Source organism: Panulirus ornatus, chromosome 63, assembly GCF_036320965.1.
Source record: "Panulirus ornatus isolate Po-2019 chromosome 63, ASM3632096v1, whole genome shotgun sequence".
NCBI classification, from domain to species: domain Eukaryota; kingdom Metazoa; phylum Arthropoda; class Malacostraca; order Decapoda; family Palinuridae; genus Panulirus; species Panulirus ornatus.
This window is the reverse complement of record NC_092286.1, coordinates 26504895-26523186: the sequence shown is the minus strand read 5'-3', so window position 1 is coordinate 26523186 and position 18292 is coordinate 26504895. Positions and strand designations below refer to the sequence as shown.

General features: G+C 40.5%; 1 protein-coding gene across 1 annotated transcript in view; it reads left to right on the top strand.

Annotated features, from left to right (window-relative positions):
* Nucleotides 1–18292, top strand: part of mesh (sushi domain containing 2 mesh) — a 103754-nt gene that overhangs the window by 69965 nt on the left and 15497 nt on the right. The window contains exons 14-16 of the mRNA XM_071656751.1: nt 3564–3711; nt 14032–14220; nt 14647–14784. Of these exons, the coding sequence (XP_071512852.1) occupies nt 3564–3711; nt 14032–14220; nt 14647–14784 (475 nt within the window). The remainder of the gene's footprint in view (nt 1–3563; nt 3712–14031; nt 14221–14646; nt 14785–18292) is intronic.

Below are 18292 nucleotides of genomic sequence, written 5' to 3'. Positions count from 1 at the left end.
GGCATGAGAAGAAAGATCATGAGAGGCAAGTGTTTTGGGAGCAGCTGAGTGAGTGTGTTAGTAGTTTTGATGCACAAGACCGGGTTATAGTGATGGGTGATTTGAATGCAAAGGTAAGTAATGTGGCAGTTGAGGGAATAATTGGTGTACATGGGGTGTTCAGTGTTGTAAATGGAAATGGTGAAGAGCTTGTAGATATATGTGCTGAAAAAGGACTGGTGATTGGGAATACCTGGTTTAAAAAGAGACACATACATAAGTATACGTATGTATGTAGGAGAGATGGCCAGAGAGCATTATTGGATTACGTGTTAATTGATAGGCGCGTGAAAGAGAGACTTTTGGATGTTAATGTGCTGAGAGGTGCACCTGGAGGGATGTCTGATCATTATCTTGTGGAGGCGAAGGTGAAGATTTGTAGAGGTTCTCAGAAAAGAAGAGAGAATGTTGGGGTGAAGAGAGTGGTGAGAGTAAGTGAGCTTGGGAAGGAGACTTGTGTGAGGAAGTACCAGGAGAGACTGAGTACAGAATGGAAAAAGGTGATAACAAAGGAGGTAAGGGGAGTGGGTGAGGAATGGAATGTATTTAGGGAAGCAGTGATGGCTTGCACAAAAGATGCTTGTGGCATGAGAAGCATGGGAGGTGGGCAGGGTATTGAGTGGTGGGATGAAGAAGTAAGATTATTAATTAAAGGGAAGAGAGGGGCATTTAGACAATCTTTGCAGGGAAAAAATGCAAATGAGTGGGAGATGTATAAAAGAAAGAGGCAGGAGGTCAAGAGAAAGGTGCAAGAGGTGAAAAAGAGGGCAAATGAGAGTTGGGGTGAGAGAGTATCATTAAATTTTATGGAGAATAAAAAGATGCTTTGAAAGGAGGTAAATAAAGTGCGTAAGACGAGGGAACAAATGGGAACATCAATGAAGGGGGCAAATGGGGAGATGATAACAAGTAGTGGTGATGTGAGAAGGAGATGGAGTGAGTATTTTGAAGGTTTGTTGAATGTGTTTGATGATAGAGTGGCAGATATAGAGTGTTTTGGTTGAGGTGGTGTGCAAAGTGAGAGGGTAAGGGAAAATGATTGGGTAAACAAAGAAGAGGTAGTAAAAGCTTTGTGGATGATGAAAGCTGGCAAGGCAGCGGGTTTGGATGGTATTGCAGTGGAATTTATTAAAAAGGGGTTGACTGAATTGTTGATGACTCATGGTGAGGTGCCTGAGGATTGGCGGAATGCTTGCATAGTGCCATTGTACAAAGGCAAAGGGGATAAAAGTGAGTGCTCAAATTACAGAGGTATAAGTTTGTTGAGTATTCCTGGTAAATTATATGGGAGGGTATTGATTGAGAGGGTGAAGGCATGTACAGAGCATCAGATTGGGGAAGAGCAGTGTGGTTTCAGAAGTGGTAGAGGATGTGTGGATCAGGTGTTTGCTTTGAAGAATGTATGTGAGAAATACTTAGAAAAGCAAATGGATTTGTATGTAGCATTTATGGATCTGGAGCATATGATAGAGTTGATAGAGATGCTCTGTGGAAGGTATTAAGACTATATGGTGTGGGAGGCAAGTTGTTAGAAGCAGTGAAAAGTTTTTATCGAGGATGTAAGGCATGTGTACTTGTAGGAAGAGAGGAAAGTGATTGGTTCTCAGTGAATGTAGGTTTGCGGCAGGGATGTGTGATGTCTCCATGGTTGTTTAATTTGTTTGTGGATGGGGTTGTTAGAGAGGTGAATGCAAGAGTTTTGGAAAGAGGGGCAAGTATGCAGTCTGTTGTGGATGAGAGAGCTTGGGAAATGAGTCAGTTGTTGTTCACTGATGATACGGCTCTGGTGGCTGATTCATGTGAGAAACTGCAGAAGCTGGTGACTGAGTTTGGTAAATAATTTGAAAGAAGAAAGCTGAGAGTAAATGTGAATAAGAGCAAGGTTATTAGGTACAGTAGGGTTGAGGGTCAAGTCAATTGGGAGGTAAGTTTGAAAGGAGAAAAACTAGAGGAAGTGAAGTGTTTTAGATATCTGGGAGTGGATTTGGCAGCAGATGGAACCATGGAAGCAGAAGTGAATCATAGGGTGGGGGAGGGGACAAAAGTTCTGGGAGCCTTGAAGAATGTGTGGAAGTCGATAACATTATCTCGGAAAGCAAAAATGGTTATGTTTGAAGGAATAGTGGTTCAACAATGTTATATGGTTACGAGGCGTGGGCTATGGATAGAGTTGTGTGGAGGAGGGTGGATGTGCTGGAAATGAGATGTTTGAGGACAATGTGTGGTGTGAGGTGGTTTGATCAAGTAAGTAATAATAGGGTAAGAGAGATGTGTGGTAATAAAAAGAGTGTGGTTGGGAGAGCAGAAGAGGGTGCTTTGAAATGGTTTGGTCACATGGAGAGAATGAGTGAGGAAAGATTGACCAAGAGGATATGTGTCAGAGGGGGAGGGAACGAGGAGAAGTGGGAGACCAAATTGGAGGTGGAAAGATGGAGTGAAAAAGATTTTGAGTGATTGGGGCCTGAACATGCAGGAGGGTGAAAGGCGTGCAAGGAATAGAGTGAATTGGAACGATGTGGTATACTGGGGTCGACGTGCTGTCATTGGATTGAACCAGGGCATGTGAAGCGTCTGGGGTAAACCATGGAAAGTTGTGTGGGGCCTGGATGTGGAAAGGGAGCTGTGATTTCGGTGCATTATTACATGACAGCTAGAGACTGAGTGTGAACGAATGTGGCCTTTGTTGTCTTTTCCTAGCGCTACCTCGCACACATGAGTGGGGAGAGGGTTGTTATTTCATGTGTGGTGAGGTGACGATAGAAATGGATAAAGGCAGACAGTATGAAGTATGTACATGTGTATATATGTATATGTCTGTGTGGGTATATATATATGTATACGTTGAGATGTATAAGTATGTATATTTGCATGTGGGGACGTGTATGTATATACATGTGTATGTGGGTGGGTTGGGCCATTCTTTCGTCTGTTTCCTTGCGCTACCTCGCTAATGCGGGAGACAGCGACAAAGCAAAATAATTATGATAAGAATAAAATAATCATCATGGGGTTCATATACCACCTTGTATCATCATGGGGGGGTGGGGGGTCATAATGAGGTTCACAGGTCACCTTGTGTTATCCTGGAAGGTCACAGATCATCTTGTATGAACCTAGGTCACATGACACCTGTTAACACATTTCATCTATCATGTGTCATACCAATTGTCATAGTAGTTTATCATATTGAATGTCATCGAAGTTAATCTTTTTGTTAAAATGATCCACATTATATCTTGGGTGACCATGGTTCATTTTGAGTAGTGGTTATCCATTTCGAATCACCACAGCTCCATCATATATCATGGTTGTTCATGATCAATTGCTGTAGCATGACCTGCATCATGCTGCTAGTTCATCAGAATTTTGTGTCAGGAATGCCATAGGTGGACGTTTCTAGTTCTTTTCTTCCAGTTTGTGATAAAGTCCTTGGCTGCACCTGCTCCATTATCATAAGCACATGGTGAGTCATGAGGCCATCACTGCCAATGACCTTCTGACATGTCATAATTTTCCCTGACCAGGTGCCTAGCCTCTCCCACTGGTACCATGATGTCGTCCCTTACTACACCTGCTGCCGGTGGCAAGGTGAGCAGTCCCCCGGCTGTGTCACCTACAGGTTTGAGCGTCGGGCCTCCCAGGATTGTGTGGGCTACCAACCTCCCACAGCTGGTGAGTCTCTCTCTCTCTCTCTCTCTCTCTCAACCATCCCACTGTTCCTTTCCCTCTTTCTAATAGTACCACTTTCCTCCTCCCCCTTCCCATCCTCACTGCCTCAACTCATGATTTTCAACAAGAGTGAAGACTACTGATCCATCATTGTAAGATTCTTTCTGGTCAGAAATCTGGGTAAACACATGGCAGGGAATTTGAGAGCTAAGAGGGTTCTTCATGTTTACTCTGGTGCCACAAATTTCCACATTAAACAAAAGGTTAAAGACATTGAAGTTAAAATTACCTACTAAAAATAAAATTATGTTTAGTGTTAAATGTTGAGAGCAGTGACATTTTCCATAAAAATTGAAATTCAGAAGTTATTATATAGAGTAACACAACAAGCTGATTGATATCCTGAAAGATAGATCGGATAATATTGTTATAGTTAGTGCTCCCAAGACATAATATTGTTATAGTTGGTGCTCCCAAGACATAATGTTGTTATAGTTGGTGCTCCCAAGACATAATGTTGTTATAGTTGGTGCTCCCAAGACATAATATTGTTATAGTTGGTGCTCCCAAGACATAATGTTGTTATAGTTGGTGCTCCCAAGACATAATATTGTTATAGTTGGTGCTCCCAAGACATAATGTTGTTATAGTTGGTGCTCCCAAGACATAATGTTGTTATAGTTGGTGCTCCCAAGACATAATATTGTTATAGTTGGTGCTCCCAAGACATAATATTGTTATAGTTGGTGCTCCCAAGACATAATGTTGTTATAGTTGGTGCTCCCAAGACATAATGTTGTTATAGTTGGTGCTCCCAAGACATAATATTGTTATAGTTGGTGCTCCCAAGACATAATATTGTTATAGTTGGTGCTCCCAAGACATAATAGTTGTTATAGTTGGTGCTCCCAAGACATAATATTGTTATAGTTGGTGCTCCCAAGACATAATGTTGTTATAGTTGGTGCTCCCAAGACATAATATAGTTGCCATATAGTAGGTTGCTCCCAAGACATAAGTTGTTATAGTGGAGCTCCCAAGACATAATGTTGTTATAGTTGGTGCTCCCAAGACATAATAGTTGTATAGTTGGTGCTCCCAAGACATAATATTGTTATAGTTGGTGCTCCCAAGACATTAATGTTGTTATAGTTGGTGCTCCCAAGACATAATGTGTTTATAGTTTGGTGCTCCCAAGACATAATATTGTTATAGTTGGTGCTCCCAAGACATAATGTTGTTATAGTTGGTGCTCCCAAGACATAATAGTTGTTATAGTTGGTGCTCCCAAGACATAATATTGTTATAGTTGGTGCTCCCAAGACATAATGTTGTTATAGTTGGGTGCTCCCAAGACATTAATATTGTTATAGTTGGGTGCTCCCAAGACATAATATTGTTATAGTTGGTGCTCCCAAGACATAATGTTGTTATAGTTGGTGCTCCCAAGACATAATATTGTTATAGTTGGTGCTCCCAAGACATAATGTTGTTATAGTTGGTGCTCCCAAGACATAATGTTGTTATAGTTGGTGCTCCCAAGACATAATATTGTTATAGTTGGTGCTCCCAAGACATAATGTTGTTATAGTTGGTGCTCCCAAGACATAATATTGTTATAGTTGGTGCTCCCAAGACATAATATTGTTATAGTTGGTGCTCCCAAGACATAATGTTGTTATAGTTGGTGCTCCCAAGACATAATATTGTTATAGTTGGTGCTCCCAAGACATAATGTTGTTATAGTTGGTGCTCCCAAGACATAATGTTGTTATAGTTGGTGCTCCCAAGACATAATATTGTTATAGTTGGTGCTCCCAAGACATAATATTGTTATAGTTGGTGCTCCCAAGACATAATGTTGTTATAGTTGGTGCTCCCAAGACATAATTTTGTTATAGTTGGTGCTCCCAAGACATAATATTGTTATAGTTGGTGCTCCCAAGACATAATGTTGTTATAGTTGGTGCTCCCAAGACATAATATTGTTATAGTTGGTGCTCCCAAGACATAATGTTGTTATAGTTGGTGCTCCCAAGACATAATGTTGTTATAGTTGGTGCTCCCAAGACATAATGTTGTTATAGTTGGTGCTCCCAAGACATAATATTGTTATAGTTGGTGCTCCCAAGACATAATATTGTTATAGTTGGTGCTCCCAAGACATAATGTTGTTATAGTTGGTGCTCCCAAGACATAATGTTGTTATAGTTGGTGCTCCCAAGACATAATGTTGTTATAGTTGGTGCTCCCAAGACATAATGTTGTTATAGTTGGTGCTCCCAAGACATAATATTGTTATAGTTGGTGCTCCCAAGACATAATGTTGTTATAGTTGGTGCTCCCAAGACATAATGTTGTTATAGTTGGTGCTCCCAAGACATAATGTTGTTATAGTTGGTGCTCCCAAGACATAATATTGTTATAGTTGGTGCTCCCAAGACATAATATTGTTATAGTTAGTGCTCCCAAGACATAATGTTGTTATAGTTGGTGCTCCCAAGACATAATGTTGTTATAGTTGGTGCTCCCAAGACATAATATTGTTATAGTTAGTGCTCCAAAGACATAATGTAGGTGACTATGCCCTGACTAGAGTGCTAGGTGTAAATGAGAGACTGAAAAGCCTGTGCATAGATGGTAACATTGGCTTTGTAGACGTGTATGTGCATAGATGCTAACATTGGCTTTGTATACGTCTATGGTTTGACTTCAGTGAAGATAAAACTATACAGCAGAGATGGCATTTACTTTAGCAATACAAAGATAGAACTTTTAGCTGTGTGTATCCAAGACCAAATTGCCATACAGTAGCATGAGAAAAATTTTTTTTGAGACCCAGCAGAGGTTTGCATGTTATCCGCAGCAAAAGGGCAGTTGAGTTTAGGTCAGGTCATATTATGTCACATGAGGAAGGTAAGATCAGTTTCCTTCCCCAACCCAACAGAGAGCGACAATGGAGGGGGGAGGTCATGGGGGCTTATCGATCTAATAATAGCCAACCACGAAATCATACCAGGAGACTTGGACAGAGATTATTTGAAGAAATTAAATGGAACTTCACTCCTGCCTGCAGTAGCATGCTTTCTGACATGTTTCATGAGCCCCTCTTCGCCAACGGAACTACCTTGGCCCACCAGTGATGCTACTACGTTTGTGAATCAAGAACCATTGCAACACAAACCTCGCCAGGTGGTAGAGTGTCCCGCAGTGTATCGAGACAGACTTCCCCAGAACTTTTTTAAAGGGGAAGTAAATGTTTATAGTTGTGTTACTGGAGTGATAGTTTTCATACATGGTGCTTTGACAAGAAAATAGTGAAATTGGAAAAAATGTAGCTTAGACATTGAAGCTTATTGATACAGTGGTTAAATTGATGAGAACTACTATTGACGTTTGTGTAAATAAATTAAACATTTCCTTTCCATAGCCAGAGGTTGAACCATTATGTGACATTCATTTTTTCATTTCAATTCAAGCTAGAAGTTTCAGTTTTCTAAATTGTTTCTTACATTTTTCACATGTATATATATGTATGTGTGTGTGTGTGTGTATATGTGCGTATGTATGTGTATGTGTGTGTATGTGTATATGTATATATATATGTATATTATCCCTGGGGATAGGGGTGAAAGAATACTTCCCACGTATTCCTCGCGTGTCGTAGAAAGCGATTAGAGGGGACTGGAGCGGGGTGCCAGAAATCCTCCCCTCCTTGTATTTTTTTAACTTTCTAAAATGGGAAACAGAAGAAGGAGTCACGCGGGGAGTGCTCATCCTCCTCGAAGGCTCAGATTGGGGTGCCTAAATGTGTGTGGGTGTAACCAAGATGTGAAAAAAGGAGAGATAGGTAGTATGTTTGAGGAAAGGAACCTGGATGTTTTGGCTCTGAGTGAAACGAAGCTCAAGGGTAAAGGGGAAGAGTGGTTTAGGAATGTCTTGGGAGTAAAGTCAGGGGTTAGTGAGAGGACAAGAGCAAGGGAAGGAGTAGCACTACTCCTGAAACAGGAGTTGTGGAAGTATGTGATAGAATGTAAGAAAGTAAATTCTTGATTAATATGGGTAAAACTGAAAGTTGATGGAGAGAGATGGGTGATTATTGGTGCATATGCACCTGGGCATGAGAGGAAAGATCATGAGAGGCAAGTGTTTTGGGAGCAGCTGAGTGAGTGTGTTAGTGGTTTTGATGCACGAGACCGGGTTATAGTGTTGGGTGATTTGAATGCAAAGGTGAGTAATGTGGCAGTTGAGGGAATAATTGGTATACATGGGGTGTTCAGTGTTGTAAATGGAAATGGTGAAGAGCTTGTAGATTTATGTGCTGAAAAAGGACTGATGATTGGGAATACCTGGTTTAAAAAGCGAGATATACATAAGTATACTTATGTAAGTAGGAGAGATGGCCAGAGAGCGTTATTGGATTACGTGTTAATTGACAGGCGTGCGAAAGAGAGACTTTTGGATGTTAATGTGCTGAGAGGTGCAACTGGAGGGATGTCTGATCATTATCTTGTGGAGGCTAAGGTGAAGATTTGTATGGGTTTTCAGAAAAGAAGAGTGAATGTTGGGGTGAAGAGGGTGGTGAGAGTAAGTGAGCTTGGGAAGGAGACTTGTGTGAGGAAGTACCAGGAGAGACTGAGTACAGAATGGAAAAAGGTGAGAACAATGGAAGTAAGGGGAGTGGGGGAGGAATGGGATGTATTTAGGGAATCAGTGATGGATTGCGCAAAAGATGCTTGTGGCATGAGAAGAGTGGGAGGTGGGTTGATTAGAAAGGGTAGTGAGTGGTGGGATGAAGAAGTAAGAGTATTAGTGAAAGAGAAGAGAGAGGCATTTGGACGATTTTTGCAGGGAAAAAATGAAATTGAGTGGGAGACGTATAAAAGAAAGAGACAGGAGGTCAAGAGAAAGGTGCAAGAGGTGAAAAAAAGGGCAAATGAGAGTTGGGGTGAGAGAGTATCATTAAATTTTAGGGAGAATAAAAAGATGTTCTGGAAGGAGGTAGATAAAATGCGTAAGACAAGGGAGCAAATGGGAACTTCAGTGAAGGGCGCAAATGGGGAGGTGATAACAAGTAGTGGTGATGTGAGAAGGAGATGGAGTGAGTATTTTGAAGGTTTGTTGAATGTGTTTGATGATAGAGTGGCAGATATAGGGTGTTTTGGTCGAGGTGGTGTGCAAAGTGCGAGGGTTAGGGAAAATGAGTTGGTAAACAGAGAAGAGGTAGTAAAAGCTTTGCGGAAGATGAAAGCCGGCAAGGCAGCAGGTTTGGATGGTATTGCAGTGGAATTTATTAAAAAAGGGGGTGACTGTATTTTTGACTGGTTGGTAAGGTTATTTAATGTATGTGTGACTCATGGTGAGGTGCCTGAGGATTGGCAGAATGCGTGCATAGTGCCATTGTATAAAGGCAAAGGGGATAAGAGTGAGTGCTCAAATTACAGAGGTATAAGTTTGTTGAGTATTCCTGGCAAATTATATGGGAGGGTATTGATTGAGAGGGTGAAGGCATGTACAGAGCATCAGATTGGGGAAGAGCAGTGTGGTTTCAGAAGTGGTAGAGGATGTGTGGATCAGGTGTTTGCTTTGAAGAATGTATGTGAGAAATACTTAGAAAAGCAAATGGATTTGTATGTAGCATTTATGGATCTGGAGAAGGCATATGATAGAGTTGATAGAGATGCTCTGTGGAAGGTATTAAGAATATATGGTGTGGGAGGCAAGTTGTTAGAAGCAGTGAGAAGTTTTTATCGAGGATGTAAGGCATGTGTACGTGTAGGAAGAGAGGAAAGTGATTGGTTCTCAGTGAATGTAGGTTTGTGGCAGGGGTGTGTGATGTCTCCATGGTTGTTTAATTTGTTTATGGATGGGGTTGTTAGGGAGGTGAATGCAAGAGTTTTGGAAAAAGGGGCAAGTATGAAGTCTGTTGGGGATGAGAGAGCTTGGGAAGTGAGTCAGTTGTTGTTCGCTGATGATACAGCACTGGTGGCTGATTCATGTGAGAAACTGCAGAAGCTGGTGACTGAGTTTGGTAAAGTGTGTGAAAGAAGAAAGTTAAGAGTAAATGTGAATAAGAGCAAGGTTATTAGGTACAGTAGGGTTGAGGGTCAATTCAATTGGGAGGTGAGTTTGAATGGAGAAAAACTGGAGGAAGTAAAGTGTTTTAGATATCTGGGAGTGGATCTGTCAGCAGATGGAACCATGGAAGCGGAAGTGGATCATAGGGTGGGGGAGGGGGCGAAAATTCTGGGAGCCTTGAAGAATGTGTGGAAGTCGATAACATTATCTCGGAAAGCAAAAATGGGTATGTTTGAAGGAATAGTGGTTCCAACAATGTTGTATGGTTGCGAGGCGTGGACTATGGATAGAGTTGTGCGCAGGAGGATGGATGTGCTGGAAATGAGATGTTTGAGGACAATGTGTGGTGTGAGGTGGTTTGATTGAGTAAGTAACGTAAGGGTAAGAGAGATGTGTGGAAATAAAAAGAGCGTGGTTGAGAGAGCAGAAGAGGGTGTTTTGAAATGGTTTGGTCACATGGAGAGAATGAGTGAGGAAAGATTGACCAAGAGGATATATGTGTCGGAGGTGGAGGGAACGAGGAGAAGAGGGAGACCAAATTGGAGGTGGAAAGATGGAGTAAAAAAGATTTTGTGTGATCGGGGCCTGAAAATGCAGGAGGGTGAAAGGAGGGCAAAGAATAGAGTGAATTGGATCGATGTGGTATACCGGGGTTGACGTGCTGTCAGTGGATTGAATCAAGGCATGTGTATGGGGGTGGGTTGGGCCATTTCTTTCGTCTGTTTCCTTGCGCTACCTCGCAAACGCGGGAGACAGCGACAAAGCAAAAAAAAAAAAAAAAAAAAAATGGAACTTACATGAATATATGATTCATCCAAAACATAATAGCTGAATTGCATTGTTTGGTTAACATTGAACACATTGATGTCATTGGTTTAACAGACGCATTTCTGAACATGAAAAACACTGATCTAATGAGTGAGTCCAGTTTACTAGTATACAAACTATTTGGAAGGAATAGAGCTGGTTGAGGAAGTGGAACTGCACAATGTGTAAAATTTTACCAATACCCTCACTGAAATTTAGACTATGACATTTGCCGAGAAAGCAAATAAGGATGTTATTATAAATGGAAAATACTCTCGGGTTAGAAAACTGTTAATAAATAGAAGAAAGGCATACAAAAAGAAAATGAGAATTGACAAAATAGACACAAATAAGAGAATTATACTAGAAGATATGGAATGTAGATTCAGGAATATTGAAATCTCATAGAAGAAAATAAAAAAATGTAAGAAGAAAATTTATACAAAACATGAAAAGGAATCCATTGTTACAACTTACATATGTGAACATAGCAAAAAAAGATAACAGAGATTGTACTATTTACCATATGAGATAGATATGAAAATGAACTCCAGGAACTATGCGGGATGTTGATTGAACAGCATGACTCAATATTCAGCTTAAATTGTGAGATGGAACTGAAAAAAGAAAGGTTAGATTATGAAAATGCTCTCATAGATATTGAAATATCAGAAGGTAATATGATTAAAGCAATTGATGAGCTCAGAAAAAATTAGCTCCAGGAACAGATGGAATCCCAGCCATGTTCCTCAGAAAGACAAACACAGCAAAACCATTGATGTTATTATTGAGACAAAGTCTGGGTGAAAATTTAAGATACATTGGAGCAAATAACTTATAGAACAAAGTAGAATACATAAGTGGTATCATATAAAAGCCCAATAAAGAAAGTGATAGAAAATGGAAGTCATAAAAGATTCAGGTGTCATCACAAATGAGGAGCTAGATTTTAGAGAACATATTGAGAAGATAATACTATCCAGTCAAATGATTAGTGATATAATTCCAAGAACTTTTACTAGAATGGATAGAAACCCGTTGAAGAGAATGTTAGATGAATAGGTAGGGAATCCATTATCTGAAAACCAAAAGTCAATTTTCCAAGCAATGCAGCTCTCACTTAATAGGCCCAACCTTTGCCTGCCAAAGCCAGTCATTTGTCTGTACCCCTGTTACTCTCAGATATTTCCGTGCTTATTTGTGCTTTTTGGCTTTTGTGAGTGTCAAAAAGAGTTGCAGATACTTCTGTGGGTAACTGAAAGAAAAAAGAAAGCATCTCTTGTGGCCAAAAGAGAAGAAAGTTAAGCTACTGCAGAAACTTGATCATGGTGTGTCTGAAAGGTGACTGACTGAGTATGAAGTGGGAACAAAACCACATGCAATTTAAAGAAATGGAATGACAAGTTGTTAAACTTTTATGCTGAAAGTGATGAACAGATTTCTTTCTTTCAAACTATTCGCCATTTCCCGCATTAGCAAGGTAGCATTAAGAACAGAGGACTGGGCCTCTGAGGGAATATCCTCACCTGGCCCCCTTCTCTGTTCCTTCTTTTGGAAAATTAAAAAAACAACAAGAGGGGATGATTTCCAGCCCCCTGCTCCCTCCCCTTTTAGTTGCCTTCTACGACATGCAGGGAATATGTGGAAGTATTCTTTCTCCCCTATCCCCAGGGATAAAACAGGGATGAACAGATATGAATGAAAAATTTATCTGTAAATCTATCTATCTATCCATATCCCTGATGTCTATCCCCTTTGGGAAGTCTCTCAAGGGGGTGGCCATTGCAAAAATCTACATGAATATTGAACTTAAGTGCCACTTCTTAGCCTTTAGTGCCTCATCCTTAACAGGCCAATGACAAAGGGCAACTCTAGTGCAATGTTGTCAGAGGCTCCCCCCTAATGTTTGTACCTACTGCCAAATATGGTATTTATTTATATTATACTTTGTCACTGTCTCCCGCGTTAGCGAGGTAGCACAAGGAAACAGACGAAAGAATGGCCCAACCCACCCACATACACATGTATATACATACACGCACATATACATACCTATACATCTCAAGGTATACATATATATACACACACAGACATATACATATATATACATGTACATAATTCATATTGTCTGCCCTTATTCATTCCTGTCGCCACCCCGCCACACATGAAATAACAACCCCCTCCCCCGCGGCATGTGCACGGGATAGCACTAGGAAAAGACAACAAAGGCCACATTCGTTCTCACTCAGTCTCTAGTTGTCATGTATAATGCACCGAAACCACAGCTCCCTTTCCACATCCAGGCCTTACAGAACTTTCCATGGTTTATCCCAGACTCTTCACATGCCCTGGTTCAATCCATTGACAGCACGTCGACCTCGGTATACCACATCGTTCCAATTCACTCTATTCCTTGTATGCCTTTCACCCTCCTGCATGTTCAGGCCCCGATCGCTCAAAATCTTTTTCACTCCATCTTTCCACCTCCAATTTGGTCTCCCACTTCTCCTCGTTCCCTCCACCTCTGACACATATATCCTCTTTGTCAATCTTTCCTCACTCATTCTCTCCATGTGACCAAACCATTTCAAAACACCCTCTTCTCCTCTCTCAACCACACTTTTTTTATTACCACACATCTCTCTTACCCTATTATTACTTACTCAATCAAACCACCTCACACCACATATTGTCCTCAAACATCTCATGACCTATAAAGAAGAGAAAGATGTATGATGATATCTCATGGTAACAAATTGAAGGTGTAAAAACACTGTTTTTAACCTGAAAAGCTCTCAGATAGAAGACATAGAGCTATTAAGTCTTCAAAAATACATGAAGCATATGAAAAATAAATCAGACAAAAATATTTTAAAGCCCAACCAGGAAGCTTGAGCAACTTTTCAATATACTGCCCAGAGAAATAAGAAACATGCATGGAACAACATCAAGCAAGATGTACAGTGAGCATTTTGTAATAATCCTACCATTATGGCTAAATCTCTTTGTAGGTTTTCATGGTTAGGTAACTACTCTCTCTTTCAATATTACAGTTGACATCATATAACTCAAACAACCCATTTTTTTAAACTATATGTGTCTGTGGTGAGTGCCATGCACTACCCCTGCCTTTTGTCAAAATCTTGTCATAAGTAATTTTTCTTTCTAATATGTTAACAGAAAGTGTTGCTTAGTATTGAAATCAACCATTTTTTCTATATTCCAAAGAGGAGATGAATGTTAATAGTATCCATGTTCTTTCTTGCCCTCTTAACTAGCTTGTCTCCTATCCTGCCTATTCTCCACTAGCCTGTCTCCTGCCTTACCCTCACCACTAATCGGTCTCCTATCTTGCCTCCACCATTGGTATGTTCCCTACCTTGCTCTCATCGCTGGCCTGTCTCCTACCTTGCCCTCACCACTGGTTTGTCTCCTCAGCTACAGTCTTCGGGGACCCACATATCTACACTTTCGACGATTTTACCTACACCTTCAATGGGAAGGGAGAATTTGTTCTGGTTCGGGTTGATTCTGTGCGTCATGTGCTGGACATTCAGGGTCGATTTGAGCAGATCGACGAGAATTATCTGGATGAGGCCAAGGCCTCCATGCTTACAGCTGTGGCAGGTGTGTATGTTCCTTGATACTAGAAAGTTATATGAATAAGAATATTTTTCTTGTCACTTTTTTTAAGCCATTCCCTCCACAGGACACGGAATACATACTGTTTCTGTGTTTTTGATGTCTTTATATATTGTTCCAAACATCCTTATCCTCTCCGCTTGAGTGACTATCATTAATGTATTACTGTCAATACCTTGTTCAAGTTCAAATTGTCTTAACCTGTAAGTATGTCTTCTTGTATGATAATTTCTACAAGGTAATGAGTTTATAAAGTTCATAATGCAAGTCTTGATCCATCATCATCACTCATCTAATCTGTGCTTCTTTTCTTGTGGGAAGACAATAACATATTACCAAGAGCATTTTGGCCACCATACTTCTCTTCATTCACTACCACCACCATTACCGCTATCCCTGCCTACCCTACAGCCCGTGATAATGTGTCATCAGTGGTGGAGGTACGGCGTCGGCCATCAGATGCTATGTGGCGCTATCACCTGGATGTACTAGTGGATGGCCAGAGAGTGTACTTTGACAGGTACTCCCAGAAGATCCAGCAGTTCCGAGGTGAGTGATGGTCCCCCAACTCAAGGGTCATCCCAGGCCACACCATGAGCCTCATCCCATTCCTAGTGTCATCACTGCCACACCACAATCCTCACCCCTTACTCAGGGTCATCCTAGGCCACCACAACCCTCACACTCTTCCCAGGGTCATCCCAGGCTACACCACAACCCTCACTCTCTCATTATGGTCATCCCAGGACACACCACAACCCTCACCCCTTCCCAGGATCATCCCAGGCCACACCACATCCCCCACCCCTTTCTCAGGGTCATCCCAGGCCACACCACAACCCTCACTCTCTCATTATGGTCATCCCAGGACACACCACAACCCTCACCCCCTTCCCAGGGTCATCCCAGGCCACACCACAACCCTCAACCCCTTCCCAGGGTCATCCCAGGCCACACCACAACCCTCAACCCCTTCTCAGAGTCATCTCAGGACAAGCCACAACCCTCACCCCCTTCCCAGATTATCCCAGGCTACACCACAACCCCTAACCCATAAGGTGATACAATCCTCATAATTCTTCACTACCTTCATCATAGCATCATCTGCACACATATTCAGGCATGAGTCAAGGCCTTTTGGCAAGTCATGTACATGTACTGTTCATACTACCATTTGCCAAAAGAGTTGAGTCGAAAGCAGTCTGACTTAAAACTTAACCCCATTACCCTATGCTGCAATGTTGGTTCACTTTCCATCTTCTGTAGGTATTACTTTGGTTTTTTGCTCCAGAGAGCTGGCTGCTTGTGTGCCCATACCACTAGCTAGACTGCGCAATACTGAGCAAGCTGCTTCTGCGTCAAATGATTACTGTGTGGCCATTGACAACTCAAGGGTGGGCCAATTTGATACCTGCTTCTTTCCTACACATTGGAGCTATGGAACTCTTTGCCTTCTCATGTCTTTCCCAATAACTATGACCTGGCACGTTTCAGCAGATAGGTTTTTCACTTCCTCCAAAATTTGTAAAAACTTTCTCTTGTCTTTTCTTTTTCTGTTTCATAATTTTTTCTATTTCTATCAAGGTCTGGTTTTATTGTGTTCTTTTGTCCATGACTGGAGCCTTAAAAAATGAAGTTAGCATTAGCCAATAATGCCATACATGAAACACAAATGACAAATCAAAACAGATGACACGAGAATTTCAGTAGTTACTCCCCAGATTATAACTACTACAGAAATCCACCTGACCGGCAGAATTATTTTGTACAGTGAACCCGACAAAGAAGATCCAACCAGAAATGGGATTAGAGCAATCCTGAAATCACATGTCATGACTGAGATAAGAACACCAATTTTAAAAGCAAAGATGAACTAACTATGCATGAGAATTAGACAATATGAAGATAGACAGTATAGAAAAACCCTCTGAGGACTAATTAAGAAACTGAGAGGCACAGTAATGAAAAAACCTGCAGAGGACTAATAAAGAATTTGAAAATCCTTGGAAGATTATATGTACAAATATAGAAAGACTATATAATGAGAACCTTAGAAGAGTCAAGGTGAATTTATCAGTGAATACACAAAGGACACCTTAGTCATAATTTTTATGTCAGAATCGTGGCTTAATGAAAGAGTGAAAGCTGATGCTAACTTCTAACAGTATGAAATCTCTCTCTATATATCTCTGATGCCTGTTCCCTCCAGGATTCCCAACAAGGGGATGACCACAGCAAAAGAGTCTTCACTTATCCCTGTCCTTACATGCCTCCCTTGCATACACCATTCGTCGAACACTTCCAACGTTTCTCTCCCTCCAGAATTCTTCTTTTTTATTTGTCTCTGTCACAGGTGGTCATCCTCTCGCACCAATCCCTTTAATTGTACTATCATGCACTCCTTGTAAACTCCCAATCTTGTCATCTTTCCACATGTTAGAAGGAAACCAGATAACAAAGATGAGTTACAGTGAATGTGAAGTAATTATAGTGATCATTCCTGCCATAAACATGATAAACCTAATTGCATACTGACAACCATAAACAGATCTAGATGGCTTTAGAGTAATTATATAGAATGTAACATTGATAAGAAATTTTAAAGGAATTAGAGAAAAATAATCTGATAATGATGTAGGCTGGTGGTTTCAACCTCCAATTTAGTGAAAGATAGAAAAGAAGGATAGATTATGGATGTAATTACACTTACAAAGAAAAGAATAACAGAACAGTAGGAGAAAGAGAACAAATCCAAAACACTATTTGATTTATGTGAATCACTTATCCCTGTACAGGTAAACCACAAACCAGCAAGAGGGAGCAATACAGATATTATTTTCACAAATGACATGGTGCTGTTTTCAAGTATAGAAATAAATTATATGTCTGTCAGATCATGTTATCACAGAAATCGCTAATGTGTATGAAATAGAAATGTACGAATGTAAAAGTGGTATAGCAACAGATGATATCTGTGGGCTGAGTGATATGGATTTTTGCCACGACAAATCAGATTGGAAAGAGATCATTAAAAGTATTGTAAACCATGGCTAGAAAGAGATCATTAAAAGGATACTTGAGACATATTGGAGTGGCATCTTCAAAGACAATAACCTAGCTGTAAGCAGAAAATTATACTGTGAAGAGCCAAGCCAAATAACCATTGAGCAGTTCTAGTATATAAGTACAAAAAGGAAAATGCTTAGAAAACTGTGGAAGAATGGAAGAAGGACATGAGAAAGGAAAAGGATTGTGACCAAAGAAGCAAGATCAAAGAATGGAATGAGACAATAAGAAATGCATATGTAGAAATGATGAAATTCTACTGAAAAGAACAGAGAGTGAATGAAGCAAAAGTTGTAGAGAACCTGGAAATAAAATTGAGTAACTATTTACATGCATTAGATAAGAAAATAGATTGAATCCTTTAAGGTTGAAGATATGTACGAGGATGTTGACCGAACAACATACATCACTGTTCAACTCAAAATGAATGGAGAAATTAAAAGATGATCTGTTTAACCAATATGATGAAAGTGCACAGAACCTTCTCACTACACTTATACTATTTCTTCCCTCTTATGGTCCTCTGACCATTCTTATCTTTGTTACTTCTAATGGGATAAACCCATCCTTTATCCCCCTTTCAAAATGACAACTTTTTCACTTTGGCAGAGATGATTATCCCTGTGTAGCTCCTTCTCTAACTTTTCCTGGAATGGATACTGCTTCTCTGGTCAGGATACCTTGTGGTATACTGATTGCATACCAGGGATTATCTTGTCTTGAATGGAGTCCTGCATCCTGTCTTCTAACTAAATTTTTTCTCCCCAGTCATGGTTTGATTGCTCTTGCTTTGATGCTTGATTCATCAGGGACAATATGAACTGGACTATGAAACTCTCATAAGCCCACTCTGCTTTAATTTCTGCATGGAATCATCACAAAGCTGTTCTGTAAAAAGCTAAGCAGACTTTCATAAAAAGAAAGTGTGTTTACTTGACTTCTTCTTCTGACAAATCTTTATAGCTCTTAACAAAAAGCATCTCTAACAACA